This window comes from Rhamphochromis longiceps, linkage group LG17 (genome assembly GCF_057381845.1).
Source record: "Rhamphochromis longiceps isolate RC_006_pf linkage group LG17, R_longiceps_female_GT1.1, whole genome shotgun sequence".
NCBI lineage: Eukaryota > Metazoa > Chordata > Actinopteri > Cichliformes > Cichlidae > Rhamphochromis > Rhamphochromis longiceps.
In genome coordinates, this window is record NC_140573.1 from 23,203,628 (window position 1) to 23,227,838 (window position 24,211).

General features: G+C 41.5%; 1 protein-coding gene across 15 annotated transcripts in view; it reads right to left on the minus strand.

Annotated features, from left to right (window-relative positions):
- Positions 1-24,211, minus strand: part of celf2 (cugbp, Elav-like family member 2) — a 243,829-nt gene that overhangs the window by 34,114 nt on the left and 185,504 nt on the right. For all 15 annotated transcript variants that reach the window (XM_085387809.1, XM_085387806.1, XM_085387808.1 and 12 more), the window contains 3 exons: positions 23,677-23,725; positions 15,946-16,080; positions 7,779-7,858 (listed from right to left, as the gene is read on the minus strand). In XM_085387809.1, the coding sequence (XP_085243935.1) occupies positions 7,779-7,858; positions 15,946-16,080; positions 23,677-23,725 (264 nt within the window). The remainder of the gene's footprint in view (positions 1-7,778; positions 7,859-15,945; positions 16,081-23,676; positions 23,726-24,211) is intronic.

The window sequence follows — 24,211 nt, forward strand, 5'->3', positions numbered from 1 at the left end:
GTGTGATTATAAGTCTATTATAAATATATTTTTAAACAGAAGCCATGGCAATTTGGGCAATTATGACTAACTTTCACTGTTTCTGGGCAGCTAGAGGTATATGATTCAACTTCATCTTAAAATAAAAACAGAACATAAAGGTGAGAGTCTGGAGAAAAGTGGGCGAAACTACAGGTTTTGAAAATACGTCATAGCTTTTGGGATAAATCCACAATTCCAGTGTCGAACTGTTTGCGCAGAGGTTTGTGTGAAGTGTCATTTTTTTATATTCAACATCCAAAAATTACTATTAAAAGCACTGGATACACTTAATTTTTCATATAGCATAGTTGATGCTGTGGCACGATGGGCATATTTTCAGATGCTTCCATAAATTTAAACAAGTAGTTGACGTGCTTGGATTCCCAAAGAATTTGGACTTGTAACTTGTGTATGTAACTAAAAATAAAAATACTCACACATTGTGTATTTTACAGTTTTGGTAATTAACCTGTGAAGAAAAAAATAACTTTCCAAACCCTCGCTAACTAAATATGGCAAGTATAAAAGGACTATTAAATCTTTGTCATAGTCTGGTGTGATAATCTCCTTACACTCGTCTCTTTTTCTCCCATAGCTGTTAAAATCATTAACTGCAATTTCAGTAGAGATGCATACATCTCATTTTTAGCTACACGTGTCTTTCATGTTCTATCATATTCATCCCTCTGCAACAATGAAAAATAACTCGTCCCCATTTGCAAGTAATTTCATAGTTTTTACTGCAGCTGCATTTCCTTTCTATTCTGGTAGTTGCCATCATATTCCACTGAAATCTGCATCTCGTGAGCTTCACAGTGCCACAAAAGATTAATAGGCAACAAAAGATGGTGACAGGTTAACCTGCACTTGACCCATGACGTCAGTCTTTCCTTCTTTCACCAGAGCCTTTAGATTAAAGCCCTACTTTAGACAAGGACACCTTTTACACAACCCTGTGACAAACAGTGGAGTCTGACGGTTTGGCCGAGACTGCCCTTATAAGGACATTCAAAGGAAACATCGCAGCCTGCGATCCAACATTACTGTTAGTTTTTTTTTTGTCCATATAGACACGACAGCATCACACAGTTGTTGTGTCGGCTGCACATCCGTGATGGGACTCTCCCGTTCCACCACATGTCCAAAGGTGCTCTATTGGATTGAGCGCTGGTGACTGTGGAGGCCATCTGAGTACAGTGAACTCATCGTCATGCCCACAAACAACATTGTAAGATGATTTGAGCTTTGACACCTGGTGCATTGGCCTGCTGGAAGCAGAATAAAAGGATGGATGTGATCAACAACAATACTCAGGCAGGCTGTGGTGTTTAAATGATGCGTTGCTGGTAGTAAGGAGCCCAAGACTGCAGCTCCAGACAACAGAACCAAAAAGATTTTCGGGATGTATTATCTGGAATTAAAACTTTAACAGGTTAAAGAAAAAGAAACTAAAAATATAAAAGCCCAGAGTCTTCTGCCATTTCTTTTAAAATTACCAACTACTACCTATAGCCACCTATAACAACCAATGAGGGTCACTTCTCTCAGGAATTATCCCGTTTCCAACAACCCATCACGCCTCTGTGATTTAAGTCCATTTCAGAGTGTTTGACGAGGCCAGTGTTTATCGGTATCTGCTGATACGATGGGAGTCTGTAAAACCCTTTCTGCTGGGTGTAATTACACCACATGTTGAGTAAATCTAAATTTGTAAACCATCTGATTTGCTTTAAATTGCCCACTTTTGAATACAAACAGCAGGGGGCGACATAATGGCTTCATCTCGCTTACGGGATATTTCATGAGTCTCCTGCAGACAGTCGGCTCCTCACAATACACTGACTTTATTGATAACAGGCAACTAATGTTACCCAACATATGAATACTAATGTGTGGTCATAAAAAGAAACGTTCCTGTTTTGCCTCAAATGGTCTCTGGGTTCATATTCAACAACAGCAATGTGTCTCGGTGCTGGAGGTGAAGCATCGATTCCCATTTTCAGCTATTTTCAGGAGACAGATTTTCAGCTCCAGTCAGTCAAGTCTCCCATGTTGCACAACTTTCACATCTTGAAAAATAAAAAATAAAGCGCTCCGAGTCTCATGGGAGAATTTTTTACCAGAAGATGCTTCTACGGGGGAAAACACTCTATTTTGAAATGCTATTTTTGTCTGTTTCTTGCAATCTTTTGACAAATCTCCTACACAGAAATGCCCGTCTCAGACAGATATCGTAACAGCATTTTCACTGAAATATAGATGTCAGTGCTGCCATCATGCAGCAGGTTGAGTGCGCTTGATAAAACCTCTAAAATATGCCTCAGAAATTTCACCTGCGCTGCATATGCTTGATGCCCAGGTGTCACGCCACAGTTCCTGACTGACAGATGGGTCTGTGTAGGCCGATGGCATGACAGCCCGTGGTCTCAAAATTACACTGCAATGATCACCTGCTGTAATTACGGTATCCGACTTTAAAATGATGTAATTACAGCGTATCGATCAGCCGAAAATACCACCTTAAGAAAAAGGGGGGAAAAAGTGAAACTTTTGTCTGTGACTTGGATCGACTTAACCAGGAGTTCACTGAGCTAATAAAGCCAACTACGCTCCCTGAAGCCAACGCTCTGAGACAACCGTGAAGAGAGCATTACACATCGCTTCCCATCTTTCCCAAAATGCTCAGATGCACACGCGCGAACTGAACTTATAAGCTCCGGTCCGTTTACCTTGGAAATCAATCTCTCATAGCTTTCAAGAGAGTTTATGCGCTCTGAGCCTTCTCCATCTCATTTATTTACCTCTCGCATAGCCTTCAAATGTCAAACCATGTTAACTTACCCTGCTAATAGGAAGTCAGGAGCCCCCGATATCTATAGGAGTCTGCGCGTCACGTCTGAGCTCTTTGTGCATGTTGTTTCAACTCATTGTCCCCAAAACCCAGCCTACTCGCTCAGAAGGAACCGTCAAAATCTGTCAAAGGCAATACTTGGAAAAGCACTCCCTCTTTAAATCGTGCCATGTTTAACTGTTCATTGTTGCATGTGATTAAACTTCTCCTTCCACTTTAGCTTCGCACTTTATTATTTATAGACTGTCTCAGTTTTTCATCAGTTGAAATAATTGTCGTTGTTTTTTCTTATTTTAATAGTGTAAAACATTTCCATTACAGTGAATTAAATCTATAATGAATTAATTCCCTGCCTTTGTAATAATATATATATTAAGAATCCATATTATGCAGAAAAGGTTTGCTTTGTGTCCATTTTGAGATTCCCAGAAGCTTATAAAAGCTGTCGAAAACAGACATCTTGAAGGTTGGATTGATGAAGACATCAATCCAACCTTTTAATCATTTTCAACCTTAAAGTGGTGCAAAATTCTCCCTCTAGTTTTGAATGTTATCAGCTCACTGAAAAGCCATTACAAGTCGTTACCAGTCTCACACATGCTGCCAGGCTCCTCCTCCTTTTTGTAGCTGTACCTCATTCGATCCACCCTTCAGATTAAGCGCAACAAAACATAGTGTGAGCTTGACACATCAACCGGCTTGCTTTTTCTTTCCTAGTGGTTGTCTTTAGGTTTGTTTTCAGGCACCAAAAATATGGATGGCTATTTGTTAGGAGGTAGAATCGGTTGTTTGCTGATGAGAAGTTGGGTAGTTTGATCCCTGAACCCCAATTTGCCCCCGATGCATATTTACTGTGTGGAAGATAAACTGCATTTAATAATGTGCTCTATGAATGTGCGTATAATGCAAAAAGGGCTCTTGAGTATCCTTTTCCTTGATCACCAAGACATTTATTTACCTTTGGAAATCTTACATGCACTTCTTCAAACTACCACTAGAGGTCTCCTGCACAAGCTGGAGTGCCTACAATGTTTGAAAACCATCTTCTGAGTTGTTATTAGACGAAGAATTGCACCTACTGGCCGTTCATTGAGCTGATAACATCAGAACTGGGCGACTGGATTGCGTTTCCTGTCAGCAAGTGTGGACACACACATCACCTGTCGGTGTAAAACAACGCTTGACTGAACAGCACGACAAACTGAAGCCTCCAGACTGATCCTACAGCTGAATCAACAATTCAGCTTAAATTAGACTTAGATGGTACTTATAACACCGGCAGAGCATATACACTCTAGAACACGCATATACATAGTAAACTGTGACTAAATTCAGAGTAAATTGAGACTATTTGGAAAACAAAGACGAATCTGGCATTTTGTGACAAATACTCGAGACTCATAAGTTAGGCTAACTCAGACTCCTTCTGTTAAAATAAAACATGGGATCATCCAGCCTTATACGGTGTCAACATCAGCCCCTGATTAATCTAATCTCCTATTTTCTTCCCACTGTCAGTCTGTATCTGTCTCTGCTCTTCACTACAGTCGACAGATGTGTTTGTTCACTGTTTAAACAGACACTGCTGTGTTTTCGCTCATGCTCTGCTTAAGCTCTCGTCTAAATGTGCTTGAACGCTTCTGCATTTCCGACGGGGGGTCGGAGGGGGTGTGTGTGCACGTATGCAGCAAGCGCAGGATAATACACAAGTGTCCCTCTAGTTTCGTGCGGGAAAAGGAAAAAAGAAAAAAGGTAGGAAATAGAAAAATCAGTGTTGATGGAAAACTGCACGAGGGGAACCTGAGTGCTAAATGAGTCTTTATAAAAGGAGTGAATAATGTAAAGCACAAATAAAGCACAACGAAGGCGACCCACTTTTCTCCGTGTGTGTCTTTAGAGGTTCGACGGCGAATTACCCGTCCCGCTCATATCCACTTTCATTACGGCCTAACATTCAGAGAGCAAGGGTGTGTGTGTGTGTGTGTGTGTGTGTGTACAAATGTGTGCCGGCGTGTACCTGAATGTCACGCCGTAATGAGAATGGATATGACAGTGACAGGGCCATCAACGAATGGGCCCCCGGTCTGCCTTACTTCTTCCTCGTGACATGTGGCGCGTACGTGACAGGGAATACACTCACACAGACACACGAACACACACATCACGTGCACACAATCTTTCTCTATCTAAGACAGTGGGGTGCAATAGAGCCAAGACAATAACCAAACTCTATTTACCAGACCTCATTCCCTCATTCGGACTCGAAGTAATTACTTTTAAATTGCAAAACTGAGGAACATTAACAAACGGATGCGGCAATTTAGGTCCGCCTGGGGCTAGACAGCTTGTTTTCAAATGGAAATGAAGGTATTTTGCCATTGTCCACTGTAATATTGTTGTGTTATGGTTTAAAGCTTCCCTTTCCCCCCTTTTCCTGTGTGCATGATAAAAGCAAAGGGGCACTGGTAGTGTTTACCGGCCCCACTGTGGCAGACAACTTGCTCGGAGCGAGGATAATTCTAGCCTAATGCTAACGCCGACGGAGAGGAGCGTCGCTCCTTCGACTCAGAAAGACAGACACCGCTGCTGTTCGGCCACATAAATCAACACAGACACTGATATTCACAGTGTGGCAACATAAACAGAAAAACCACACACATACTCACAGATAGACAGACAGAGGGAGGAGCATGCGTTTTCCCCACGTCAGGGTCACAGCACATCAATAGCAGCCATGATTATCATGATCAGCTCTAATGAGGGGGCTACGGGGGTGAATGCCACTCGTTCTTTTTTCCCCTTAACACAGCTTGTTATTACCGCTTTTTTTTGTCTCTTTCTCTCTGACTCGCAGGGGTACACACACTCTGTGCTCGTCTTATACCATGTAATTCTCTTCCCAATCACACTCCTGTCATCCTGCCCTGTCACAAGGCCTGACAATGCTGACAAGGGCGCCCCAAAAACCCGGGTGAGGCAGGGGGGGGGGGGTGGACACAAAAGAGCTGCGACTAGGTCCCCATTATGGCACCGCTGGGGTCACTGTGCAACTGATGAGGTCTGTAACAGCACCTTCCAATTTGCAGTTGTTGTGTCAAGGGTGCTGCTTATTTGTCACAGTTTGGAGACTTTGCCAAAGTTTGCCCTAGTTGGAAAATCTGCGATTGGAAAAATGGAGACTAAACAGGCGATGGTGATTTTTATCCCAAGGCCGAGGACGTGACTGTGCCAGCTTCTGCTAAAGCTCTGGATGGACTTCTAGCTTTTAGGTGAATGTGTCACACTGGTCCTCTGCACACCTGGCATGTGGCGTTAGAGGTCTGCACAGGTCCTAACCTTAAGCCACAGTATTGTCTTTAACACCCAGTGCAGCTTGTACTTCCTAATTGGACATCTGAACTGGAGATTCAAGGCTAGATTTCATTGTATTCTTTCAAAATCACACAAAAAAAGACGGCTATTGCAATACACACTGATTTGCAAATTAACTAAACCCAAGCATAATCTGAGCCTGAAGCTTTATACAAATAAACAAAAGACCCAAAACCCCTGAGTGGCTCAAGTTATATAATAAATCTCTCCTTTCTTTCTGAATGGCAGCTCCACAGATGCTACAGAAGTCAGCAGCACCATAACTCTTTTATGGAAAAGAGACATCTTATAAATGAAAATCACCTCATTTAATAAACTCTCGTCAAATTAATCATTATTTTTACCGCCCGCATGCGGCGCAGGAAAGCCGAGACTTTGTTACAACTCACATTTCCTAAAGATACAAGCTGAATTCATTTAAATTTACACACCGAATAAAAGGATTTAGTTGGATAATCATAAAGATTGAAAGCATAGGCAGACTTGTACCAAACAGTTAATGCTTTAAAAAATCATCAAGTAAAAAAAATCATCAAATGAGAAGTGAACAGTTATACTCTGTAGGTTGAGGGGATGGAATTGGCCTCGTGTGTGAGTGAACAATGAAGGATTTTAAGGATAATAATGGTTAAAAATAATAATAAAACTAATGTGAAATAAAAAAGTATACACATGTAAATAATGTTTATGGACTGTTAATAAGATAAAGACTACTTCAGAACATAATTAACACCTTTGAGTATTTACATTACTCATACACTAACTTGTAACTTAACAAACAGGGTTTAAAAAAGTATTATTGTTACTATTCTTATTCACAATGTTTATTTTAAACCCTTAACAAGCTTTGTTTTTTGTTTGATTAGCACACAATTGCAACAATAATTATAATAAAGAGTTCGCAGTCGTCTGAAATGATCTCTACACATAGAAACTGCCAACGACTTTATTAAAAGTAATCTAATAAGGCCGTTAACACTTTTACAGTCTTATTAAAGCTTCCTGCATGTTAATTAAATCTTTGTAAGGACTCAAAGACTGTAAATAAAAGGTGGATGAAGGGTTTTGCATGCTCACATCTTTCTTTGTTAACTAGTGGATGATGTCAGAGTGGTTACAGCCACCTTTTATATACAGTCTATGCTTGAGTAGCACTTACCAACTTATAATCGCGTTTCACAAAAAGCTAAGCATTTGCTAACTGTTGTGGTTTAAAGATTTTATTCTCCTCGTGCTGAGGAAAAATTGATACCACATTTCTCTTAAGCGAGCAGAAAAAGACCTACATAATGGTTACGTATTAAAGCAGCGCTCCTTTAGTCCATTGAGACATTCAATTCACTGGACCTTTGTCAGAAGTGCTCCAGGAAATGTTACTCGGCCTAACCTATTAAGTAGCAAGTCGCGGCTTTTACTGAAGAAGTGACTCAAAGATGAGACAGACATATAATTGCCAGCACAATAACAGAGTGAAGTGCATGTATTAAAGGTACTAAAGAGACAGAGAGTTGAAGAAAGGGCAAGAGTACCATACCTCCATAGTCTGAGACTGGTGCATGGCTTTGATTGCATTCTGTGCCATAGCTCTGGTGGAAAACGTGACAAACGCACATCCTGTAACGAGGGAGGGGGGGCAGAGGGAGGGAGGGAGGGATGGAAGGGGAGTGGGAGGGAGGGCAGAAGGGCAGGAGGAGGAGGGAAGACAAGAAAGAACAAAAACAAGACAAAAGGGTTGGACACGTCGTCGTTATAAAAACCCAAAACAGAGATTGATACAGAGAACAGCTCACAGGCAGACAACAGTGTTCTCAGTCGCTGTAGAAACAACAGGCGAAAAACGAGCACAGTGTAATGACAACCACAACCCCTCCCCGACCCCCGCCCCATCCACCACAGGACACCTGGGACAATAACCATCGGAGCGTCGGATTGGCTGTTGATGCCTTCCCTCGTCCTTGCCCCTCCTCCTTCTCCTTCCTCTCGCTCCCACACACACACACGCACACACTGGCCGAATTCGTCATACCTGTATTCAACTGCTCTCATCTCTCAGCAATTGAGCGGTGTAAAGCAGGCTGAATATGCATGAAAACGATTTGAATCCATTTGGGCCGTTCATGTTGTTTTGTGTGTCTGACTGGGTGCCCTCTCTTTCTGTCTTTGTCAGACAGGAAAGAGATGTGATAGAGGAGGGCGAGGTGAGGGGGCATCAGCAGGGGGCTCGGGAAGACGGGAGGATAGGAAATGATATTAATTCAATCCACAGGGAGAGGAAGGCGAATAGGAAGTGGAGGTGTGGTCGGCCTCCTCCGTGACTGACAATGATTTTAGCCAATCAAGATTGGACACAGCCAGAGGCAATTTTAGGGGAGTTTGTTATCAGTTGTTTGTGGGTAAGGGGTGGGAGGAGGGGGTGCAAAGTTGTGTTTGTCTGACTGGTTAGGGAGTGATTAGAGGAGATAATGTGAGAAGTGCTTCAACAACACCCCAGGCTAATAATATGCTAACAAACTCACCAAGCCATGTTAGCGCAGCCAGGCCTGAACTGATTACACACATGCTTGGACACACACACACACACACACGTTCAGGTTCAGCTGGCTGACTCGTGGCTTGGCTACAGAGGAAAAAACTAATAGCATGGGTCATCAGATAGACTCTCCCTGGCTGTGTGGATGGGATGAAAGGGTGGAGAAAGGGGGGGGGGGGGGGGGGGGGAATTGTGAGGATAATGCAACAGACAACAAGACAGAGAGAGAGGGGAAGGACAGATATGTTGAGGAATAGATGATCATTGTTCTCTTCCACCTCTATCACAAGCCGCCTGTAGCTGTGATAGAATGAGGATGAGAGAGACGAATGGTCAGTTTTTTCTCCTGACTACATCCACGGCTGCCTGGATTTTAAACACAGGCATTTCCCTGAGAAAATGTAGACCTGCACTTGTACAGTTGCAAGTTTATCTCGGGGCTCTGACCGCCCTTTCTGGAGGGTAACACGTTTCTGATGAGCCTCGCTGTTTAAAACCGGACGCTTCTTTGCTCGGTAGAGGGCAGGTTGGTTTCTTTGATTGTTGGGCTGTTTCACAAACTGATTTTAAAACAAGAGATTAGAGTTGCATCTGTTTCTCATAGTCACTGTTTGTCTCTTTTATTTTGTACGTAGTGCTCAAACTGCTTGGTTACAGCTTTGAATCAAATCGCCAACTTTACAATTATTAGACACCCCGTTCTACCTCTGCACACATTTGAGACACGGGGCACGCCGAGCAAGCGAGTCAAACCCCGTATTAAGTCGAATATAACCAATTTGAAGATAAATATTTTTAATATGCTCATTTTGATGCCAGCAAAACATTTTGACCGTGTGTCAACAGAATCAAAATCCGGCTGATTAGTAATATGGTTATTTATAAAAGAACCAGGCTGGTACAGATAGGGAGGCAAAGACTACGTGGGCAAACAGTTCTAAAACAGTTGTAATATTTTTTTTTAAATAATCTGTGGTATATAATACATTTTAAAAGATATAATCTATATTTAAAGATTCAGAATTCCTGATCTTCAGCCTCTCGGGTGTCATTAAAAACACATCTCTGTTGTAGAAAGTTAAAACTGTATCATGAAAATATGAAAGCATATTTAAACAAGTTCCAGATGTGTGTCTCTTGGCCTCATTTTATTTTAACAGGAGATTAGGCAAAGTGGGGAACTCTGCTTTGATTTGACCCATATTTAACTGGATCAGGTGACCCTGAACTCTCCCTCAGTTACGCTGCAAGTGGTCTAGGCGTGTGGGGTCTTCCCATGATGTGTTTCTTCTTTCCTCACCCTTTCACTCTCTGCAGTTAATCATTAGTTATTATTAATCTCTCTCTCTCGTCTCATCTCCCTCTCCTCACCCTGCTGGATATTTCTTCCTGTTAAAAAGGAGTTTTTCCGTCCCACTGTCACCATATGCTTGCTCACAAGGGGTCGTGTGATAGTTGGGGTTTTCTCCGGATTATTGTAGGGTCTTTACGTTACAACATAAAGCAACTTCAGACAAACTCTTGTTGTGACTTATCGCTATATAGATAAAACTGAACTGAATGAAAGCAATGTCATTATCTGGCAAACTAAACTGCTGAGTAGGTGAAATTATATATCCTGGGCAATTACAGGAAATCATTTAAAAAGTAACATAACTGGTGTGTCTGAAAGAGGTCAGCACACCCTTGGTCCCAGCCTTTTTGAAAATCTTTTTCTGTCATCAAACTCAGAATGTGCTGTGTTTTTAATAATTTGCATAAATTGGCATTTTTTAAATTTCCCATGTTACCTAGCGCCCTAACTCTTTTTTTGAATCTTTTTTGTAGGTTGTAATTTTGAAAATCAGTTCTGAAAAAAGTAATGTGGATATTTTTTGAAGGCGTGGTTGCCAAACCTATTATATTAACACATGATAAAAGCAGAAATTATAGCACTCAAAAAGTTTACCGGGTCTCCTGTTAGAGGTTCAGACTGTGTTAACTGAACATATCAACTGAGGCCACAGTATTGAAGATTCCGTTTTTATAGTCTACACCATTTTCTGAATAGAATGAGAAGTTTAAGTGATGGCTGTCAAGAAGAATGAGCCTTGGTCTTTAGTGAGAACAACTTTAGAATTGAAAGAAATACACTTGAACAGTTTTTATCATCCGAGCACTCAAATCAACATCTTCTGTGTTCAATTTTCAAAATGATTGTTCCTATTGGTTATGCAGACCTGTCTCTGATCTTATATGAAACCTATTGACCTTTCCTTTTTCTTTTCTGTCACTGCCAACTGGAAGATAGAGTTCAATCACCTTTTATGTGAAACTACCTTGGTTGCTTAACATTAAAGAGGCAAGAAGGTGATAAAAAAGAGACTGAAGCTCTGACCTAGTAAACATTTGATGCGTCCTTTGCAGTGCCAGGGCTGCTGTGCTAAGTGGTAGCACTGAAGATAGGACATACAAAAAGGGGTCATTTTTCAATTTATTCAGGGGACTGTCTATTTTAGGTGGGCCACAATCTGCCATTTAACTGCTTATTTTCCAGGAGGCTGCCTCCATCCTCTGCAGAGAAGTAATGCCCCAGAACTAGATCAGTTCTGCAGGGGGCATCCATTTGGGTTAGCCCTCCAGACTGGTCCTGATAGGTCCTGACTCTATTTATAAAACCGGTCAGCTACAACATCATCGGCTGTCACCGAAAGGAGACTCATCAGTTTGTCTCCAACTGTCAGACAGGATGCTTTTCATCCGCAAAGAAACATTTCTATCTTTAGCCCGTTTCTGCAGCTTGAAGCCAAAGCTTCTAAATAAGGAATTCCACTGCGCCTGCACACTGATTCATTAATGTCGAAGCTGTTAATGAAAAAAGAAACGCTTAGAGTCGAAGCCATACTTTCTGGCTGGTTGGTGCATGTCTTATTTTTCGAAGCACAGAGATGGGACGTGGCTCGAGCGCTAAAAATACCTCACGGGCCGCATTCTGTCGTCAGTGGAGAACCAAACAGTCCTTTAATGAAAGTAGGGTAGCTCCCCAGGCCCAGCCATCCACTGGTGGTGTGATCCATATTTTATTAATAGCGGGATGGTGGAGCGCTCTTCTGATTGATATCGAGATTTAATAGGACCTCAGCAGCGATGCTATGTGGGACTGAGGGCCCCTGGGAGTTGCAGGCACACAGAAATCCGTAAAGGCCTATTTATTTCCAACCTGGTTAGGGGTGTTTGTTTACTAGCCAAGACCAAGCTGGACTAACAGTATTTCCTTTTCGACTAAGTGGTTTATATTAGTTCCACAGAAGCAAGGATTTGGCCATTGCATCTAAAATATTCATGAGGACAAAAGAGAGGAGCTGAAGAGGGATGGGAGAAGGAAACAGGGAAGGGAGGGAAGGAGGCCGGTGTGGGATGTCTGAGAAAAAGAGGACAAATTGATGCAAGAACGGATTCTAGGACAGCCAGGGTGAATATAGAGACGGGGAGGGCCGTGTTGTTCGCAGAAGCAGAGGAACATGGGAGTTTGAGTAGTGTGGTTTCAGGCAAAGACTCAAGATGGAGACAACCTTCAGAAGAAAAGGAGGAAGATCAGACTCGAGTCAACAATAAAACATCCATAACATTCAACAGCCACAGAAAAGTATATATCACCAACATAACCACACTGAACCTGCGTGACGATGACAGCGACAGCTCCCGTGACAGAAGGAGGAAGAATAGAAGGACAGAGATTCGCAAAAAGCCCCTCCATCTCCTCAGCACATAGAAACCACAAAGGGGCAGGGAAGGGGGAGGTAGGGTATACTGGGAGGATGTTTGAAATGAGCCGTGAGGGGAGGCAGGTGTGTGCTTGTGGGAAGAAATGGTTGATGATGATTATTTAGATAGGTAACATAGCTAAAAATAGATTGATAGATGATTATCATATCTGCTCATATGTCTTGAAACACGGACCTACAGAACACACCTGTCACACCCAGCAGCTGACTGATCTGAATGATTTGACACCTGGTTTATAGGTCCATTTCTTTTCTTTGAAAGCAGCCCTGGAGCACTTTGAGAAGAGCACCAAGAGTGTGCCAATTACGAAGGAAACTCGCCAGGAATTTGCTATTTTGCTGTGGAGGCAGCTCATACCTTTCTCCAAATCAACTGGATTGGAGATGTTGCCACATTCAGAGTCATAAAAACGTTTTTCTTTTCTTTTATGGCCGTGTTACTTTTTCATTACTGCTCTATGACTCCCGCCAAGTCCCCGAATGGCCAAATCAGCACCTCACCAACTGAAAAAAAATGAAAGGGAAATGGCTGATATTACAAGGGTTTCATGTGAACTGCCAGTAATAACCATAATTTGCTTGAAATTCTAAATTTGAGGGCAGGCTTTCCTCAATATCAGTTTGGTACTGGACTCAAATTTGGTTCAACAAGTGATTTATGTCAACAGTAACTGAGACTGGTATCAAATAACTGTAAGATCATTCACTGAAGATAAAAGATCAATGTAGCTATGGTGTGCTGCATACGCCTTGAGCAGAGCAGTGCTTTTTGAAACTAGCAACGAGCACAAGGTGGATTTGACTGAGAAACCTGTCGATCACATAACCTAACATAAACTCGTATACTGATGTAATAAAGTGGGGTCTTCGTCTCATAGACTTATCAAGTCAAAAAAAAGTAAATACAGTTGCAGTAAAATTATGAAAGTGCTTTAAAATTAACATTTTGTTTTGCTATGCAAAACATAACCAATCCTTTTATTTCAACACTACAAAGCCAACAAAGCAGCAACTCACGTCCCGATTTGGACAGCGGATTTGAAAATTCCCACTGCTCTGCAATGGAAGTACAGAGCTTAGGACTGGCTCATGGACAGGGTAAACCGGAACAGCAGGGAAGGTGGAGGATATGAACAGAGGTTAGGAGGCGAGAAGGAGGAGTGGGAGAGGGGATGTTTGGGGATGAAGCTGACAGAGCAAGAAGGGGAGAAGAAAGAATGGGGGTGGGGGGTATATAGAGCGAAAGAGGAGAAGCATGTATTCACAGTGGTGGCCACAGCAGCCTCGAGATGTTGCTCCAGTTCATTTGCATTGACTTCTTAAAATGACTCTTTTAAGACCTCGAAGGAAAACATTTAGGAAGAAGCAGTTGGTTGAAAACAGAATCTGATACAAAGGCTGTGCTGTATTAGGCATATAAGGTATACTGGGCTTGTTGCACTCATTTAATTTCTATAAACAGATATCTATACATAAATGTGGTTCCTTTTTTAGTCCGTTTGTACTCTCAATCCCAACAGACTTCAATGGTAAAATCCCAACTTTACGGCAACCTTTCAGCGGAAACTCTTTTTGGTGACTTCAGATATTTTTTCTCTTCAACAAACAACTGTACCGTGGCTATGATTTTCTATAACTCACCTGTTTGTTAAAGCTTAAAATTAGGGCTCTAGCTGCTGTTGTCTGCTAGCTGTCTCTGCTAACTGTCTCGAGGCTTAACCTCTATTAATAAGAATAATTAAAGTGGGCTTCATGTGCTTTTAGGACCTCTTTGAAATGGGATTATCTGACTATATCTATCAGTTTTTATTTGGGAATTTGTGCTTCTGTTCTAATGAGTAAAATTCTTAGTTGATACTTAGCAGTTATTAGCAGGTGTTTGCGCCTATGCAGGTAAAGCTAACCAAGCTTGTTTGCACTGGCAGATGGTGTAACGCTCCTCACTTTCATCCAAGTATGGTCACTTTTGGATCCAAAAACCAAAAGTATGGTAGCTGATGCTGACGCTTTAAGAACAGGAAGTTCAGAATTAGTCTGTATACTTTATATACAGTCGATGGTTTGCACCTCTCTCATCCTCCACCATGTGTCCAACAGCTATCATCAGAGGCCTAAAGACTTATTAGCAACCATCTGATAACCAGTGGTTGTGTAGGGAAAACTAGTGAAACAGGTTGTTTGCATGGCTAATGCCGACTTGATTGTAAACAATAACTAAACAATAACTACTACTATTTAACTTGCTTGGAGGATAAATTGGCATCGCTCATGCAAATTACAAGAGACCGCAGCAATCTTGCAGCAAACTTTAACAACCACTTACAACTGGTTGGTAAATACACATGTGGTTGCCGAGGGTTGCTAAAGAGTCTAAAGGCCTGTGTGACTGAGGCCATACAACACCAGCTAATCTAGAATAATTTTATCTTGTAATATGCAGAAAATAAAATAACCTTTAAACCACAACTTGATGCCCCTATACATCCATTAAGTGGATAAACTAGCGGAGCCTTTTGAGAGCCCTGATCCAGCTTCAGCTTTAATTATTTCTGCTCTCATTCTATTGCTTATTATTATCACTAGAATTTCTGCAGTATCTATCAAACCAATAAAACCTGATAATATGAGCTCTAAAATGGCCTTTGACGTCTTTATGACCTGCACAGAGCTCTTCCACTGCAGACCTTTGATGGCTAATAATTGATTTTATTTTGGCGAACCATTCGATAACCATCTTCTGAACCACTCAGACTCCGGGAAATAAAAAAGGACAGAGCGCACTTCCACTTGCCGAAGACAATGAATGGCTCAAGGCTGACTTTCAATTAGAAAATCAAGCCTACACACACAAACATTTATTGTTGGTTCTGTCAGGTGTGCAGCTTGATCACAACATTAAAATACTATTTCAGGTAAATGGGGAAATCTAATTTAATAGGCACGGGCACATTATGCGCATTGAAAGGCTCATCATTTTTCTATACTGCTGATTTGCAGAGGAAATATTTATGACCCCAAAAAGTTTTTATATAATAATTACCGCAGTTTTAAGTAAACAGTCTTTTCTTGCAACACTGACAGCTCGGAAAACACTTCCAGAGGTAGACAGTGAAGTGAAAAATGGCTGAGAAGGTGTAAATGAGCAGCTTCCTGTGCAGCACAAATGCTTTTAAGCAGGCAAATAACAATAAACTGCAAAACATTAAAGCGGTTGGGAACTTTTTCAAGTCAGTTTTTCAGAACCTCACTTCAACCAGTCAACTCTTATCACAAAATTTCGAGGTAAACACTTTTGAGTCATTACACAAGTTAATGCAATGAACTGTAGCTGCTGGAGGCCACGCAGGTGTTAATGTTCACATGAGGAACATCAAGTCTGGATCGAAGTGAGTCAGAGGGACAGGTACCTCTGCTGAGCCCGTCGGGTCCTCGGAGGATCCGGCATTCCTCGATCTGTCCAAACGCAGAGAACATGACCCGGATGTCGTTCTCGTTGCACTTCTTCGACACCATGCCGATGAACAACTTCCTGTCTTCCACGGCTGTAAGGAGAACCGAGAAACAAGATGAATGAAGAGATTTTATGACATTAACACTCTGTGCATGCCAGAGTTAATGCTGTGTTCCTCTCAAATGACTTTAAACATTTCCTTAATACCTATTTCACTCTTTTAATCAGAAAAGACCTCAGGTGCCCTCTAAGAAAACCACTCTGACATAACTGTAATGGGCTTCTAAAGCAGATAGAAACATGGCATAAAGGAAAAAAAAAAAAACAGTTTGAAAGCTTAATCTGTTGAACTTTGGGTTTTATTGTAAATTATGGCCTTAACCCAAATGTTATATAAGACCAAACTCACTTAGTCATAAAGCCTGTTGCATCCAGAATAGTTTGAGGGGTTTTTCTTGATGCTGAGCTAATGAGCTGCTACTAGCTTTATATTTATTATCCAGGCATTTAAGTGTTTTCAGTGTTTGTTGTGAAAGCAAATAAGTACTTTAAAGCTGGTGTAGGCAAATTTCTTTTAGTTTTGGTCATTAGACAAAAAAAGTGGATTCATCAGAGTACTATCACCGGGGAGAGTGGGGTTCAAAGTCCCTATACGCCATATGGATTCAGTGTTGCCAACTCCTCAGTAAGGAAAATCGCTATTGGCTGTCCTAAAAGTCGCTAGAAGTCGCCAAATGACGTCATCGCCTAATTTGCATAATTGGCCATGCTAATGTAATTGTAACCTACGCTGTTGGAGAGAGAAATAACATCGTGGAAGAGTCATAAAGTGAGTAAAAAACGTCCTAAATGCAGTTTGAATGTATTTAGAACTACAAATTAAATTTATTTTAGCAATTATTGTTTTTAAATGTCACAATTCCAACCCTGCTTCTTTATCCAGGCCTGGACCAGCAAAAGTGACCCGAAATTGGCACTCTGGTGGAGTTACTTTGTGTGTGAGTGTGTGTTTATAAGTAGTTTTAAACCTTGTGATCCACAAAACAGCATAAGAGTAAAGGAAGAACTGACTGCGTTACAGTCAGTGCGGGAGCAGCGGCTTCGCTCATGCGCGATTCATTTGCCGTTTGGACGCACATGTGTGAACGTCTCTTGCCCTGATAGCAGCTGGGGAGGACTATCCTCCGCCTGTGAGCGCTTTGGCATGGGTGAGGTGCCCAAGGCAGCACCGCTGCTTGTTGAGAGTAAGAGCGATACGCGTTTTCACGTCAAAAAGTCGTCATAAATAAGTCTCCGATAATACCAGAAAAAGTCACCAGATTTGTCGCTAGTCGCTTTTTAGAAAAAAAGTTGCTAAGGGGGTCTGAAAACTTGCTAAATATAGCGACAAAGTCGCTAAGTTGGAAACACTGCATGGATTACATGCTGGATAGTGGGTGGGGCTTAAAAACGAGCCCTTGGGCTATAACCTCCGGTTTGACTGACTCATTACTAGTGATGTGTGATACCACTGATTTCCTTTCCGATCCGATCCAAGTAATATTCAGGGTGGTATCGACGATACTGATCCCGATACTTTGTACAAAAACATTTTATTTATTGTATCTCAAATTATAGCATGATAATGATTACAGGACATCAGATTACTTGTTCTTATCACTTAATAATGCAGAGTTCATCATACAGAAATAAAAAACCTGAAGTTGTGCTATTTGAACACCTGCCTGCCTGCAGCACTAAAGGACTCCGTGAGAGACGTCTGTCTCGCCCTAGCAGCACCTGTCGTTCTCCTCCTCTTCAGTTCGTCTCAATATACGCTCGTCATATTCTGTGATATGATTTACTCTGAGGTGTTTGACCTCAGGTTAGTGATGTTGCCACAACCATACATGCCAACCCTCCCAATTTTTCCGGGAGAATCCCGAATTTCAGTGCCCCTCCCGAAAATCTCCCGGAGCCACCATTCTCCCGAATTTCTCCCGATTTTCCACCCGGACAACAAAATTGAAAAAACCATATCGCAGAATTCATAGTGCCTATTCCAGTTTCCAACAATGGCGGCAGCTGCTTAGTTTTAATATTACTCTTATTTCTCTTTCTGCGTCGCAAAAAAACTTTTAACATATTTTCAGGTGAGAATGTAGCTGTGTAAACTTCAAATATCTGAGACGACCAACACGTCATTTTCAAACCCCCGCGGTCTTTCACTACTCGGGTTAAACATGATATATAAGTCACTTTGATAACTTAAAAATGTTGTTTCGCTTTTTCAGTGTTTTATTTGTTTGTGAGTAAATTGGCTTGGCTGAGATTAAAGTTATTAGATTAGATTAAATTAAATTTTACTTTATTAATCCCTCGGGTGGGTTCCTCCGGGGTTTTCACACAGCTGAATAAACGTCAAACAGAAAGCTGATTAAACAGAAGTGTGAGACGGTCGAGAGTTTACGTCAGCGCCCTGTTATATTTTAGATGGCAAGGAGCAGACGGCTGTTTCACTCCACCGAGGGAGCTCGTGCCGTACTACCCGGCTTTCTTTAGACCGCGAAGGCCGGGTTCTGAGGTGGAAGCAGCCTCTGAATTTGGACACCCCTGCTGTATTTTATCCGATAAATCAACACTGTAAAATGTATTTATCACCCCCCCCCCCCCCCCCCCCCCAACAGCCCTTTTGAATGTCTCCCTAATTCTGAGGTCTCAAGGTTGGCAAGTATGGCCACAACACCTCACTTTTTTGCCACATGTATCGCAAACCACGTCTCAGCTGTTTGTGGAAGTAAAATACGTCCACACAATTACGCTCAGCCATTGTTGTGAGTGCACGCGCCAAGGGGCTGCAGACATTTATACAGCCGTATTTCGCACATGACTATGAAAGGCGGAAGAGGAAGTAGTTCCTTTGAATGTAGACAATCCGAATGTTATAGTTTCTTTCCACTGTGTTCCTGTTAATGATAAACTACAAATTTACCCTAAATTACTAAAATATTGATATTTTAATGTGAGAATCGATTCTAGAACATAAATGATTGGTATCGAAAGAATTGATATTTCAGGATTGAGCCGCACATCACTACCCATTAGCTGTGCCATCACTGGAACTTATTTCCTAAGCACAGGAATGCTTCATGGCTAATCAAAGTCCTTAGAGAAGCAAGTCTGGGTACTCAGCAGCCATACTGGTAATGCTTCCCTAGGTAGTTATTTCGAAGTATTATTGAAATTAACTTTAATTTATTAACTGCTTATCCAATTCAGAGTCACAGAGGGGATAGAGCCTATCCCAGCTGTCACAGGGTGAGAGGTTGGGTACACTCTGGGCAGGTTGTCGGTCTATCGCAGGGCTAACACAGAGAAAGAGTGTGTTAACACTCACAGCCACACCTATGGCCAACCACTGAACCTAACATGCATGTAGTCGGAGTGTGGGAGAACGTCAGAGCACCTGGAGAACTGGGAGAGAACTCATGCAAGCACTAGGAGAACATCCACACAGAACGGTTTCAAACCAGGGTGCACTAATAACTTTAATTTCAATCTCCTAAAATAAAATGCTTAAAAAGTTTGCTGACAAATGCGCTGTTACAGATTTCTTTCATAGATGTCATATTAGGACTGCCACTTTTCTCTCCTATTATGTTTCTGGTTTAATCCCGTGCTTTTGCCGGATGAAAGAAGGATTAACTGTAAAGAATTGGGTGTTTCAGAAAGCGTTCTCACAACTTTAAACCCTCCCAAACTCAGATATGGTGTAAGTTAAAGATTTACTGAACATTTCTGCCCCAAAGTTAGTGACACCACAAAATAAAGTAATCATGGATAGATGGAGTGTGAACATCGCAGCAGCTCATAACCAACAATCAGCGCTTTATCGTGTAAAAAAATTGGCTAACTTGACTTTGTTAGGACATAAAACTTTGCTGATTTATTTAAGAGCAGTTCCAATTTCAGATGACCAATATTTTCTTTGCTTGAGGGTAGTTTCTGTTTTGTGTAGTTTACGGATAATCACATTCAAAGCCATTTTTTAAATATATATACCAAGGAGAGTATGCTGTGAAATAGTGATGTGTGGAAAAAAAGATTGGTAAGAACAAAGAGTAAAATAAAAAAATAAAAAAATAGATAAAAATGAAAAAGAGCGAAATGTGGAAAAATGGATTGAGACAAAAAAATGTAGCAATCAAAAGAAACAGTCAAAGAAAGAAAAAAAGACAGTGGGAGAGCGATGAAGACAGACAGAGTTCATGTATTTCATCATGCCATCTGTGAGGCTCTGATCAATGTCTCATTATCACTTCAACACCGGCTCCTTGCTGAGACTCTTCAGCCTGTCCTCTCTCACCCCCTTCCTCCCTCCCTCCACCTCTCCTTCCTCCTCTATCCTCCTTCCTCCTCCCTCGTGAATTTCTCTCCATCTCCTCTGCTGACACAATCCCTCCTTCCTCCGGTGCAATCTCGAGGAACGGGCGCAGGCGGCTGCAGGTGAAGGCGAGAAACTTGCCCCCGTGTGTTTTCCAGCGCGAGGCGTTAAGTTCGAATTAGGCTGAGAGTGAAACCCACATTCATTCGCTGAAACAATGCGCGCATGTGTGTGTTTATGTGTTCCCGCTGCATTCAATGTAATGCTAATCCAATTCATTTTTAATGAGGAAACTGTCAGCTCTTACCGCAAGGCGAAAGAGATAAGCGGTCTGTTGCACTCTGGGAAATCAATAGCGCACTTGTTTATTTTGCTGTTTGAATTGTTTGTGTGTTTAAAAAACAAACCATCGGGATACGCTGCCAAGATAAGTGTTGCTTCAAAAAGCTTTAACTCCTTTGTACACACAGTTTGTGTGTGTGTGTGTGTGCGCGCATCACTCCAGAGAAAGATTACCACAAGTCTAACAGCAATGTAATTAATTTACTCTGTGTCGATAGGAAAGAAAGAGAGGAGATATCGTTACAATTGACTGTTTCTGTTTTCGGACGAGGCGCACAGGCAGGCGGGCGGGTGATAAGACTCATAAAGCCGGCTCTGGGATGTATCAGGAGTCGGTTTTGCATTCGGGGATAAATCGGAGCAGAAGCGGGCTCACGCTGAGCTCCAAAAATAGTTAAAAGATGCCGAAGAAAGAATCACAAAGGTTTAGGGAAGTGTTAAATAAAAAACCCCACACACATACGCACAAGATTAACCAATACTGTTATCTCTCTCAGTCTCTTTCTCTTCTTCCATCTCCACTGGCTAAACTAATAAAGCTCTGCGCAGCCATACGTCACTGTTACAGCGGATCTAACACTGGGTTTATTAAAGGTCATTACCGTTAAATGGATGGACGTGTAACGTATGGTCTGCTCTATATTTCACCATTCCCACTGTGAGCAGCGGCTTCTTTATTAAGTTCCACCATCCTTACCCTGACAGTTATTTCTTATAAAGTGATATTTGGCCATATATTTGAGTGGAGCGGATGATGGCTTTTATAAGCATTTCTCCCCCTGCCTTCCCAGATGCTGTCATTTTGCTCTCCTCCCCTGCAGTGGACAGTGACATACATGGCAGGCTAGAAGGAAAGCTCTGTGATGCTGCTGTGGCAAATGAGCTGCATTTAACGTACATGTGAGTTCTGCATGTGTCCAAGAAATGCTATTAAATGTAGTATTGCTGGCTTTAAATGGGCAGCTCATCCAAACCAAAATTCCGCTCAATTACTCAGCATTAAGGGTCACTTCATCCAAACTGCAAAAACCTACATTTTCTCACTTAACTGTCTAAATAATTTTAATTTCATTTGCCAGATTTTTCACATACCCAATGCGCTGCCACACTACATAATTCTAATGGGAACCATTTCACACCAAAAAATCCCCAAATTGGGGTCTTCTGGTTATTCATCCAGCAAAACTGCAAATCTCCGAGGAAGCTTAGATGTTTTTTTTCTTTCAAAACTGCACTCTTGTTTTTACTTTTTTTGAACCGCAAAAATTGGGTCGCGCTAATTTCTGATGCAGCTGGAGTCCGAGCAGCAAAATGTGTGAAAATAACTGCTCTTGTGTAAATTTACCGAGAAGGTAAGGAAAGCCCGAGTTATTACCTCATAGTGTGAAGAACAAAATGTCACAGCAGTGTATTTACTTTAAAAATGTCAAGAAAAAAAAAAGAGTTATTAAATTTTTTTGCTTGACATTCAAGTTTAGCTCAGATTTGGTACTGAAAACATCCGCTATGGGCTGTAAGAAGAATTAAAAAAGTCAGATTGACTATTTAGAAATAACTTCCCAGAGTCCTGCCATTTAATAACATGACCTCTGGAGTACATAAAAGCTAAACTCTGCAAGGGAAAATGAGAAACAATGATTGTTTTTAGCACCTAAGTCAGCGGTCTCCATCTTTTTTCAGCTGCCTTACACAATCATGCCCTAATAAGTTCATTTGAACTCATTTTAAATAGGATCAGGACTTTTTAATTCATTTTAGCTGCCCATAACTTTAGCTTAACATTAAAACAATGGAGCTTTTACTTTTTGTTACTAATTAATTGAACAGGTAATTATGTTATGATAGTTAGTGACCAATTTCCCTGAGTTTATCTATTACTGTTCAGTTTGTTAACTATTAATCCAAACTTTAGTTGTTAATCAGGCCTTGTCACTAGCAGCTAACTGCTAACTAATAGTCACATTTGTTGCTAAATGTCATTCATAACTTCATATTAATAACTTTAGCTATCTATTGTGTTTGCAAACACTTTCGACTGTTTTCCTTCAACATGTCTTCTGCTTGATCAACGTCTTCGTTTTATGGCAAAGAAACCAAATTATTTCCTCCTGGATTTAGTGGGACATAGGTGTTTATCAGCTTCAGGTTTCTGTTTTTACGGCAGTTATATCGTTGTCCATGACTGAAAGCTCACGTCCAGTTGAAGCAATGGAATTAAACATGAGTCCAACAGTTTGAGTAATGGTAAGAAGTAAAGTGACCGTCTGGAAATAAATAAGGAACTAACTTATAACATATTTGTGAGTTGATTTTTCAAGGTCTGCATCTTCGCTCAACAAAATGCGTCAGAAGAAGCGATGAAGTATTTATAAATGAGCTAACAGATAACAGCAGGCCTACCCTTTAAAGATGCATCCACTGGTATTCCACACTGTACAACAGCTTCCTCTTTGAATGAGAAGGAATGGAGGATGAGGCTCGGTATAGGAAATCAATTCAGAGCTGGATCTGCGGTATGTAGTTTGGGAACGGGGTGATCTGAGGACGAGGGTGTGCGACACTGCTTGTGTGCATGCACGCGCGCGCATGTGTGTAATAGATGCATTAGGGAGAGCGTGTGTGGCAAGAGGAGAGTGCATACAACATGTTTGTATGAGTGAGCAGCCACAGGGGAGAGAGGCCGGTTCACAACGAGGCCAAAACGATTCAACTTTCACTGACCTCCTTATGAACCACCTTAATAATTCATCACACATAGAAAAATATATTTATATATATCAGTATTGCCCCATCCCACCCCCTTTCTCTCCTCTGCTCTATGTTTCAATCTTTTCCCCGAGTCCCCCGCGCTGTCTGCCAATCAAGCAGAGATAGCCATTACCAAGCAAAATTCGAAAAAGGCTATTGATGCATGCATGCATGTGTATGTGTGTATGTGATATTGATGGGTCTGTCGCTGTGCATGTGTGCAGTGCCACTCACCATTAGATTTCTCACTGTCTGCAGGTTTCATCTGAATAGGGTGGTGCATCTGTAGAGACAGAAAACAAGGACAAAAAAACGCCTCATCAAATATCGGTACACATGCCCTAAAACACAATATGACGAATGCTGCAATTCACTTTGTCTCTTCACATCCAAATGAAATCCCAAGAGGATTTCATACTCTGTTAATTACACATGTTTTATAGAGATGCTTTTGTCAGATAAGAAATATGGCGGCAATTGCTTTGGTTTTCCCACAGCAGATAGAAATCTGTGTGAGACACAGTACGCCGCTCAGCTCCGCAGGGCGGCGGTAGAGCATCTAAACCGGTTTTCTCTAGCAAATGCCAGAAAACACGAGGAGGAGATGAAGATATAGGGGTCAAGAGGGCAAGAGGAAGGACAGAAATGAGACCACATGCAAGAGCCAGAGCATGGGAAAGTACAAGGAGGATGCACATCAGCAAAAACCGAGAAGTAAATAAAAGAGGAAGAAGCCCCAAAAAGAAGAGGAGGAAGAAGAAGAGCAAGC